Source organism: Metopolophium dirhodum, chromosome 2 (genome assembly GCF_019925205.1).
Source record: "Metopolophium dirhodum isolate CAU chromosome 2, ASM1992520v1, whole genome shotgun sequence".
NCBI classification, from domain to species: domain Eukaryota; kingdom Metazoa; phylum Arthropoda; class Insecta; order Hemiptera; family Aphididae; genus Metopolophium; species Metopolophium dirhodum.
In genome coordinates, this window is record NC_083561.1 from 24,774,486 (window position 1) to 24,786,679 (window position 12,194).

The window sequence follows — 12,194 nt, forward strand, 5'->3', positions numbered from 1 at the left end:
TGTACACATAATTAAGTTTGTACGTTTATTGCTTATTTACATATAATTTATGGGGTAATTAAATTTTAATGGTCCTTACTTTATGATGGGGACATTAATATATTTAAATAATATTATTTGGTGGCATAAATATATAAAATTGTTCATTTAATATCCTTTTTGTAGTTTAAATAATAAATTAACTACCTAATGTAATCAGGACATGAAACGTTACGTTCAATAAGAAGATATTTGTGAATAAAAAAAGGATATGTTCAAACATTTATGCGCCTACTAAATGATATAAGTACTTATATATACATATAAATGTATGAAATTAAGAATATTGCTAAAGAAGCATGTGTTTTATTTAACCTAGTTTTATAAATATTATAAATATAAACACAAACTTCAACTACCAACTTGAAGACTATAATATAGTACCTACAAACGAATAGTAAATTCATATAAATATAGGTAATGTAGGGATCACATATTATACTTAGGTTTACGGTTTTTTTTTTAATTACACTATTTTATAGACACTTTAAATGTATATTTTATTTGTGCAATAATATAGCTGTAATAAGCCTATCACATAAACTATAACGTAATTTTAAAGTTTTAAATTGTAACTGGCGTAGCTGCTTAGGTATAATACCTAGGCTACGATATTAAATTTAAAAAAATAAAACAATACCAGTTGTTTAAAATAGCATCGAGCTTCCGAATAAAATTTATTAACTAAGTAACTACGCGATATAAATAATTAATCTGCTAATGCGTGTTACGGATAAAGTCATTAATTGATAGTTTGGGATCGTAAAAGTATACGACGGAAATCAAAGGCTTTTTCTCATTCCCCGCAGACGAAAGCACCTATAATCAGGTTTCATCAGGTAATCCATATTATATTATCATATACCTAATACACTTAAGACACAATACTTACATTGACACCTCTATACCGTGGTATAATTTTCGGAAATATCGTGGTATAACTTTCGGAAATAACGGAAATAACTTTCGGAAATTTCGGAAATATTTAGGTTATCGGAAATGACAAGGGGTCTCGGGAGTGTATTTAAATTCAAATCTGAACGACTTCTTAACTACTTATCTATACCTACCTACCTAGCTATTGCACACGTCAAATTTCGTCATAGGTTAAATTTTACGCGCTCAACAGATTTTCTAGCGACCAATACGTCATGGTAACAAAATATAAGTTATAAGTAACAGACGTGACGCTTACCTGTAATGGACATCCACGGGTACCGGGGTATGTCGGGCATGGGTTGCGGTCCGGGGGCTCCGGGCTGTCCGGCGCACGCGGAGTTGAGCGGGTCAGCGGCCACGGCGGACGCGGCGGCCGCTTGGTGGTAGAACTGAGCGGCCGCGGCCATGGACGACACGGCGCCGGTGCCACCGGCGCCGTTCTGGTTGTGGTGATGGTGCAGGGCGGCGTAGCTGTTGACCATCGTGTCGGCCGCGGACACGCCGCCGACGCTCACGCCGCCGACACCACCGCCATACCGGCACGACGACGACGTCTTGTCCGCGGCGTCTTGGACGGCGGCGGCCAGGGCGGCCGAGCCGGGAGACGTGAACGCCATGGAACCGGCGCCGGAGCCGAACTGCTGTTGGTGATGGTGGACGGCGTACGCGGGGTACATGCGGCCAGCGGCCGGCGAGACCAGCGACGACGTGGACGGCGGCGAGCCGCCCGCGCTGCTCGACGACGAGTTGTTGGGCGTCAAGCTGTAGTTGACGGCCGACGAGTCCAGCCCGCCGCCGGACGTGATCACGGGGTTCAGGAGCTGGTGGTGGTACTGCTGGTGGTACTTGGGCAGCATGCTGTCGATGATGAACTTTGAACTCATGACGGGCGCGTAAGTTGCGACCGGGGACAGGATTATACACCGCGGTGCGATATTTGGCCGCACGTTCGTATACTATGTAATGATATCTTGCACGTCGTTATTGCACGCCTCTCTCTCCTGGTCGTCGAGATAATGTAATACTATCTGGATATGTGCAAGACTCCGTCAACGCCACCGCATTATGCCGTCGTGATGCGGAATTACGTATCGTCGTTACACCAAAAGCACGGCGTTCGAAAAACAAAATATTAAACTGTTGTCAATATAATATTGTTTATTTATATTCAAAACCCGAAAATACCGACGTCGACGACGAGATACGCACACTGTACGGACACTGCACGATACCGGCACGGGAAAGCGTGGATGGTGTGTATCTTAGGCCCGCGGATCTACGCGGAGTAAAAAAAACCGAACGGGATAATATTGTTATAATCGAGAAAATAATTTTATCTTCGAACCGTGTGTAATAGCGGCGGAAAAATAAAAAGAAACCCGCGCGGCGGCGGCGGCGACGCGATCACTGGCGACGGCGGCGGCCTTTGGCGATATAATATTATATGGCGGCGCGGGTAATTTCCCGAACGTTGAGCACTTGTTTGTGAGATCGTTTATGACCCGGGCGGCGCGCGGAGGGTATTGGCGTGGCCCAGTCGACCGTCGTCGTCTCGTCGCAGTCGTCGTCCGCGTCGCAGTCGTCGCGTTACCTCTCTCCGGACGCGCGCGCACACACTCTCACACACACACACACGCGCGCGCGCGCACACGACCACACCGCCACGGCACTACCTACACGGGCGCGCGCGCGAACCGTCGCGCACACGCGCAGCGACGGCGGCGGCCGTGGTGGCCGGCTCGTCGAATTGGTTGGGTGCGGCGCGCGGGTCGGCGGCGTCGCCCCCGTCCCCGCGGCCGGAGACTTGTCCCCTCCGCGGCGACGGCCAATCGACGAGCGCGCAGGTCTCGTGTGTGCCGCGGCCGACAGCGCTCTCTTGCGGCACACGACCGATCGGGTTTTTACATATTATTATTTAACTCCTCGCCGCGTTCATGCGAGTCTATGATGAATGATGATGATAATTAATAATTTTGTACATAAAGTTTATAATAAATAATTCCCAACAGTTATTGTTATACGTTGATTTGGATTTTTTATCCTTATTTTTATATTAGTTTGTAATATTGTTATTTTTTTTTCGCGTACCTATTAATCTATATATTTTATACACTCGACACGAATTCATCGCCCGCGACTTTTATAATAGGTACACGCCGGAGACGAGTGATCACTGCGATGTATAAAATATAAACATTGTAAATATTATGATCGTCGTCGGATTCTACATTGATATAAAATTATAAACACGCACCTGTCATAGGTATAGATTATTATGTGATCGCGGTATTGGGATATATATTTAACGAGTCGCCTTGTATGCATAACCGCACGCGTGTCCTTTACATTAATATTATAATAATGTATAGGTGCAAAACGATAATAATTTATTGCGCTGCTGTACATAATAGCTAACCTTTATATTATAGATATAAATTCATAACGAGACGGGAACATTTTAACAACTAAAACGGAATTATACAAATACATAATTAATTAAACATTGTAAGTACCTACCTACTCGTTCGAGCAAAAACAATTATTCTATGGTTATAACAACGTAATATAATGTGCATAGTAATACATTAATGTTTTAAAGCACTGTTTATTAATGAGAATAAAGTATTGCTATATTAATTATTAGCACATAATTTCACAATACTCCTACATTCATAATTTAGTATATAAGTAAATATGGTTTTTGTCAGCTTAATAATTATTGCTTAAATAGCATCAATTCAAATTGGCTATTTTTATTTTGTTATTTGCATAACAATACGCATATAGGGTTTAGGTATTAGGTATGTATAATAATAACATTAATAATTATTTTACTTGTATTTATAGTACCGTATACCTTATAGGTACATTGAATTATTTATTATATTATATATCTTACAATAATCTATGTAATGATAATTTTTATTAATTGACTACATTTTAATTGAAATATGATGAATTGACTAAATCCATTAATGTATTAAATCTTTCAAGTACCTATAACTACTTGTGTTTTTATAATATATATAGGAAATAATAAGTATATTTAAGAGCGTTGTTATACCGTTTCAATTTCCGTTTTACCTATATAAACAAAATTTCAAGAACAATATAAATTAATATTTTAATATTTGCTATATTTATAAGTTAAAACTATCATATTTTATTGTGAGATAGGAACTTTCGAGTGAAGCTAATATTTTTACAACGATATTTTTTTTTTGTTAAGAGAACGTTATACCCGCATGTGTTGTCTCCGTCTTACAAGTGCGTAACATAGCAAATTGTACGCTCAGCAAAACACGTGTAGCTCCGTTAATTTAAAAATTAGAGTGATTTGACCTCTTATAAAATCTAAAGGTAAGATTATTATCTAGGCAACCTCGTGAGCTTTTTAGTATATTTTAATTTTAAAGCGAGTTATGAGTATTTTAAGATGTATAAAAAAATTACAATTTTAAAATACTTATAACTCGCGTTAAGATAAAAATATAATAAAAAGCCCAAGAGGTTCCCTAGATAATAATCTTACCTTTAGATTTTATAAGAGATCAATTCGCTCTAATTTGTATACTAACGGAGCTACACGTGTTTTGCTGAGCGTACAATTTGCTATGTTACGCACTTGTAAGACGGAGACAACACATGCGGGTATAACGTCCTCTTAATACACATATCTATTGGACATTTACACAATTGTACATCGACATTCGACACTATATACCTATAGTCTATTATATAGTCTATCTAAGTATATTATACGCAATACGGATACATTTTTTGATGAATCATGAGTTTACAAATTTACGTATTTTAATAAAGTAATCTAGGCAACGATATTATATAGGTATGTATCTTACTTTGAAATATTGTAGGTAATTAATGTATTAACTAGATAATAAATAATTAAATATATATACCTAATGTCAAAGAGATTAATTTCCGTGAGTACCTACATACATGTATAATATTCAGTAATAGCCAGCGGCCGCAACGTTCATGTCGGTACAATACGAACAAAGGAATGAATATTTGATTGTAAACCGATTTTTTTTATTTTAATAAGGAAACACGGCATACCATATATCTGCAGCTATACCTATGTGAATTATATAGAGATCCGGTCGATAAGACGCGTTCTTGGAAATCGTTCGTTAAAGAACATGACCTCGACTGCTTGTTATTTTTCGTGATTTTATTTTATTTTATTCATTTATTGGTTTTACAATGTTGTATTTTTAAAGAAAAATTTTATGCTTAGTTCGGTTTTTTATTTATGTATACATGTATAATATGTGTATACACTTTTTGGATCAATAAAATCAATCCAAAACGCACGCTGTAGTTCTATCAACCGATAAGAAATTGGTCACAGATGGTATACTTGAGGACTGAGAGTTTATTTTTGAAATTATTTCTAATAGGAAATTGCTGGATAAACCTGTAAAAATATCGGAACATAGTTTTTATAAGAAAATCTATTCTGTTATTATTCAGAAACAAACAAATTGTTGTAGCGTTTTATTTATTACTTTGACACTTAGCTGTTTTTGAAGTTTGTATGGTTTGTTAAAAATATGCGTGTTGTTTTATCGGTTTTCATAGCTTATAAACATATATATTACTTCTATTACTCATACAAATTATGCCGCAATGAATCACCTACATGCACTGAATGCCTTTCCATTTCTTTACAGAGAAATATATTCATCTCATCTCTAACACCAAGACATTTTTTAAAAAGTAAAATAGTCTTAGCAGTTAACATACATATGCATGTAGATACAATTTTTATCAAAAATTATTTTATAGTTTGTTTTTGGAGACTTATTTGTAACCTTCACTTTATTTATACTACCAAAATTCTTAATTTATCAAACGAAAACCAAATTATTGTCCCAATACCCTTTCCTTCTTCACTATATGTATAACAGTATAGAACTGCAGTCATATGTCCCCTAAATTAATATTTCATCGTATGCTCTACAGACATTATTATCTTTGTTATATTATACTTAATGTGTTTTTGAATGCATTTTTGATATTAATTGTGTGTTTTGTTTTATATACTTAAAATTATATATTATTATAGGTGATTTGTATTATATTATAATATGATATCGCAGTACAACTACCTATGATAAAGCAAAATTATGATTACTATTAGCTATATAAAATATGTATAGGTATGCATAAATAAATAGAGTTTAATCTATCGTTAAGGAAAATACTATATATACTGCATTTATAGGTATATATTATATTATTCTATAGTATCTATATAGGTAGTTTGTCACTCGTGTACAAGATCACGCGTCTTTTTAAAAAATAGTATTTGACCTTTAAAATATACGCACGAGGTTATAATCGAACGCTGTAGAATAAAAATCGCATATAGGTACCTGCAACAAATGTTATGTTTGTATATATAGGTACTACAAATTATTTTATATGTATATATATATATATATATATACAATTAATAATTAAATTAAGCGTACAAACGAACTGATAAATACTTTTAGATATTATGTGTCGATATAGGTATGTGTACAAACTGTACAGGAGGTACCTCCCACATATTATATTATACCGATGTATATGTCTGAATGCGCACAGGCGGTCACGACGGGTATATTGCAAAACGGTTTATTAGAATTTCATACAATATTTAAACACGCAGTTTTGTAAGCCATCGCGAAGAACTTTTTTTTAGAAATACTTAATGGTCATTACACGAGTTTTTACAGTTTTTAATCATTGAGCACTACCAATTCAACGTGGCCAAAAATAAAAATGAAATATCGTATACGGAGTACATTGTATAATATCATCTACCTACGTTATAATATAGGTATTATAGGTATAACGATGATACACGAATTCAAATTTATACATAAGCCTTCAATTAAATCATCCCGCATATAAACGTTCCAAATTTTAAAATAATCTGATAATACATAATATAAATACAAATGAATTAAAATTTAAAAAAGACCGTAGTCGACAGCAGCTGTATATAGTATACACTGGATATACGGTATACATCAACGTGGCGAGCCGTGTCGGTAGGCAACCAAACGTACACGACTCACTAAGTCTTTAACGATAAAATACTGAAAATGTACTCGCGGGTCACTGCTGGATCTTTCACGCGTAGGTAAATATGATTTTGAAAACGAAATAACCCTTTTGAAATATATTTTCTAAGCAAACGTAAAAAGTAGGTATTATTTAAAAAAAAGGAATCATCTATATATTTTAGACTCTAAGCTTATAGTCTAGATCTTGTTTTGATTCCTAAAATAAGAATATTGTCTTCATATTTAAAAAAAAAAAATTTGAAATTGCTTCGTTTGTTCTACATACATACCTACATAATGCTAATTATGTTGTTTCATGCTTGCACAGACTTTTAAGTAATAATACAAATAATTAAACTTATTTCGTTCATATTATGTTGTTAATATTTATTCCAATAATTGCGGAATGGGAATTGATTATTGAAAAAGAGTTTTTGGTAGGCACAATAACCTTAATTCACCTTTTGCCAGACGCGTCGTCGGTGATCTGGACGCTTTATTGAATGATCAATAATCAATAAGTCTCAAGGCCAAACGATGTCTGTCGGGGCTTTGATTTGGGCACAGCGTGGTTTTCATACGTAGCATGTTCTTTTGTGAGTAAATCATCCAGTTTGTTTGTGTCGGGTGAAGATGGACCAAATATCGTAAAAATATAAATAAAAAATATAAATACCAAACAAATATCGTACATTCTATTGCACTAATAGACTGATAGTGTTTTTTTAATTTTCATAATGTGTGATGGAGATGTAATTTGAAATTTATAATAAAAGTACAATGAATTCAAAAAAATGAATATTTGGTGTTTTGTTATTGTTTACAGTGTTCTATTCCTCTTTCAGTCATATATCAGTATAACACATCAACACACAATTACAATAATTGAGTTGTTTTTATTTGACTACCAAAATATTCATTAGAAATAATTCACATGGCAAAACAACGTTTGACGGGTCAGCTAGTGTAATAATATATTCGTGTATAAGTAGATATAGCGTTCAATTCCATCAGTGGTATAGGGTGACATAAATATATGTGACACGGCGTAAGGTCCACTTTTTTAAAATATATATAAATATATATAAATAATATAAAATATTATTATATAATCGAAATAACGATATGTTTTTTTTTCGCGAACCGTGTTAAAACGATCGTAAAAACGATTATTGTTATTACGAAAAAAAAATGAGGAGAAAAACTGGCCGTATCGGTGATTTACTGCAGCAGACGAAACAAACCGTAAAAAAACGCATAAATGCTGTACGGATAAAATGAATCGAGTAAACAAGAGGCAATCGTCGTAAAATTATATGCGACTAATATTTTTTAGATCCTACTTTATAGTTTACACACAAACACACATATTATTATGATGTATATTGTGTATTGTGTGTATATATATATATACGCGCTTATAATATGTGATTATTACAAGTTACAACTAATGCTTTTTCTCGTCGCGTCGCCGTTGTATTTCGACGTGAAAAAAAAATGTAAGTATACAAGATACGTACATAGAGCACGATGGAAGAGAATCGGAATATTATAATATAACACGCGCTCGGTGGTTGCGGTTTGGCAATGGTTTTTGTTTATAATAATGAATGTTACGACTCGCGACGGACGCGTCGTGTTTCGCGAAAAGCTCGGGATCAACTAGGTGCACCATGTATATCATTATAATATTTTATTATTGTATATTATTATTATTATTATTTTATTGTATGGGCGTAAAATAGTTCCCAGTACATAAAAACAATATAATATACCGTCTTGACGTTTTTACGGCCGCTTGAAATACGTGCCCGAGAAGTGTTTAAACATTTTAGGCTATGTTTTTTTGTTAAAAACGATAACGCTGTCGACTCTATTTTAACGAAACGCCCTGCGTGGTCTCGTGTAAAAGGTCGTTCTAATCAGTCGTCGGCCGTGTGCAATTCGCACCACAATGAAACAGCAGCGTGTCTCACCGGCGAGAGCATATTATTAATAAATTATGTTGTTATTGCGTTAGAGTTAATGATTTGAAAGTTTTTAGATCAATTCCAATTTTAAACCGTATTTTACGATCTTATATGCGACTCAATTATATAACAAAAAAATTAAAAGAATCATCTTTGGAATTCGTGAGCATGTATAGTTATTAGATCATACTCGGAACTACGATATTGTATTCTGCATATTATACACATATATAATATACGGGTGAACATAAATGTAAGTGCGAAAACGATTCACAAAGCAACGCACCGTTTTCGACGTATAAATAGAAACCAACGACACGCTCGATTACATACTGTGTACAAGGTAATATTAAAAATATTGTTCTAAATACGGAGTTAGTTTGATTATTATAGTACTTACCGACGACGGCAACCACACTGAAGTCATAACAGACACGGCGACGACGGATACTTCTAAAACACACGCACACACACACACTCACGCACACTTACCCCAATGGGCTGCATCACTCGGCAACACCTGCAACGACACATGAACATTTCAAACGTGTATTAATACTGGCGATAGGTATTATAATGTTTTAATAACTTTTATATTAATATCTATAGCCGGGACCTCATAGAGACAGACGTATATATAAACAAAAAAGTGTTTTGAGAAACTAGTGACACCGGCCGATGCTTGCACTCAGAACACGTTTTGTGACTGAGGACAACCTCCATTCCACTTTAGGTAATTATAATATATGATACGTTATAGATACGCCTATATGGGTATGAGACTATAATTACATAGGCCGCCAATGCAATATTATAGTCTTATACGCATAGCCTTGATATAGTCGAACTTGCTTGTAACGCTACCGTGAAAGTTGTAAATTTTTTTTTTAATTGTTATTCTATATTTATTATATAATCACATAGGTACCTAGTAGTACCTATATAGTATAAGTCAGGGGAGGTAGAATTTATGGTGTGCCGCCCCATTGACGTGATATTATTATAAACTTTCACTCATTATTATTATAATATAAATGAAAACAATAATGGCATCATCCAATTGGTGTCGTGAAAAATGCACTAAAAAGCAAAAATGTTTTTTTAGACTGTTCTTCAAACACTTTATATGGCATAATTTTGATATACCGTTGACATGACAAAACATAAGGCCTAACCATTTAGTCTTTTTTCTCTTACCCTTGCTAGATAGTTGGAATATAGCTATAATACCTAAATTATAATATTATTAATTATATTAACCAAAATTGTACGTATTATGCACCTAGTATATTAGTGTAAGACACATACATATACTTAATAGTATATATGTATAGTGTATATACTTAGAATATCCCATATTCCCATGTTTATTTTCTCAGAATCAACATTGAGCATTTGAGCGTTATTTATATTGTTATTTGACATTTTGACGACAAATGCCGCACAATATGCATAGTACGTGGATGCGCATTATAGATATTATAATATAACCATCAATAATTATATATTTTTTTGGAAAAAAAAAATAAAATAGGAATAAAAAAATCTCGGGACGATCAATCACTCCTCTGTGAATTGTTCAGTTCGGTTCTTGTGACATCGTTTTTATAAAATCATACCTACATGTTGGTAATCTCAGGTCGCAAACTTGCGAAACCATGCAAAACTTTTAACGAATGACCTAATAACCTATTTTCGTTTTATTGTGTACTCTACTTATAAATATATGATACAAAAACTGGAACACGATCGTTTAGAAAATTGTATAGAGATCATCGCGGGGTCCTTAAACAAAGTGATCGCACGTTCGTGAAGTTAGCTGCATCCCCACGTAGTGTTCGCGGCTTATGTATGTAAACAATATATAGATTCGAATTTATTTATTTGTGACTTATAATTGTATACCTACAAATATAATATAATATCTATTGTATATACTATTAACTGTATAACATGTAACAATTAATATCATATAATATTAGGCGTACATCATATATACATATAGATAAATTTAATAATTGTGTTATGAATTTTTATACAGGTAGGTGCCTGATGTATGTATGTGTACCCGATGTGTAAAAATGTAAATGCAGCAGTATAAGATTGGATGCTAATAACATTGACGTACGCTGCAATTAAAAAATCATGTTGCACTGATATGGTGATAAATTGCGTTTTATACATTCACATTTTTAACGATTTGATTTCACAATAAAACTGTATTTGAAACGACAATAAAACGTGCGCGCAGTGCATATAGTATAATATACAACATGCATCGCTTAACCCGCGTTTGATTTACGATATGCACTGCAAAACCCAAAATAATAATAATTATTATACTAATAACGATTTGCGTAACCACATACATTTTATCGTCGTATAGAACCCAAACAAAATATAATAATATTACATTATATGTATTATGCGCGTGGCGCGTTTACAATGCGTGGGTGTGAAATCGACGAAAATCGTATTGTTAACGCCCGGAGTTTACGAGCCTATTGATTTATTGTGGTTATAAATGGGTACACTAACTCGCAAATATTGAAATGCCCATATTGCTATATAGTCGTTTCCGTATAATAAGTACAAGCTTGTTATGTACAGTCGTACAACAGACGTTTGTGTTGTACGTACCTATGACCTATTATATTGAGTTGTAACCGTCACGTCGTATGTGTGGTAGGTACCCGCAACTATATAGGATCCAAGGAGGTGAATGTATGAATAATATAGATAAGATTTGATATCAATATTAACAATTGTATTTATACTTTAAATGTATGGATTTTAATAGACTAATGAACTATTTATTGTAATATAAATACATACACAACATACAGCACATTAAAATATAACATTTTCAGAGAAAATCCTCTAGACCCACGCCTGATAAGACCATATAATATTACTTATTTTTAATAAATATTTTTTTGGGAAAATTTAAAGCAAAAGCTTTATGGTTTGAATTGACACGTGGCTCTTATATTTAAATATTTAATGTTTTAATTCGCTGATCCCATCTACTATATTAATTTTAAAATTTCGACCTATTTATTTTCGATTACGACGTAATTATCCGAAGCTGAACAATTTTCTAAGTGTTTTGATGTATAATAATGTCGCGATTATTGAATAAAGTATATAAGAAACTACTGTT

At 34.0% G+C, this 12,194-nt stretch overlaps 1 protein-coding gene and 1 long non-coding RNA gene across 2 annotated transcripts in view; both read right to left on the bottom strand.

Moving 5' to 3' along the window:
- The window catches only part of LOC132938227 (homeobox protein abdominal-A homolog), a 37,497-nt gene extending 33,646 nt beyond the window's left edge, over positions 1–3,851 (bottom strand). The window contains exon 1 of the mRNA XM_061004946.1: positions 1,235–3,851. Within this exon, the coding sequence (XP_060860929.1) occupies positions 1,235–1,862 (628 nt within the window). The 5' untranslated portion in view covers positions 1,863–3,851. The remainder of the gene's footprint in view (positions 1–1,234) is intronic.
- LOC132938231 (uncharacterized) overlaps positions 1–12,194 on the bottom strand; it is a 320,472-nt gene that overhangs the window by 255,696 nt on the left and 52,582 nt on the right. Inside the window, exon 2 of the long non-coding RNA XR_009663892.1 lies at positions 9,432–9,551. This is a non-coding gene — a long non-coding RNA (uncharacterized LOC132938231). The remainder of the gene's footprint in view (positions 1–9,431; positions 9,552–12,194) is intronic.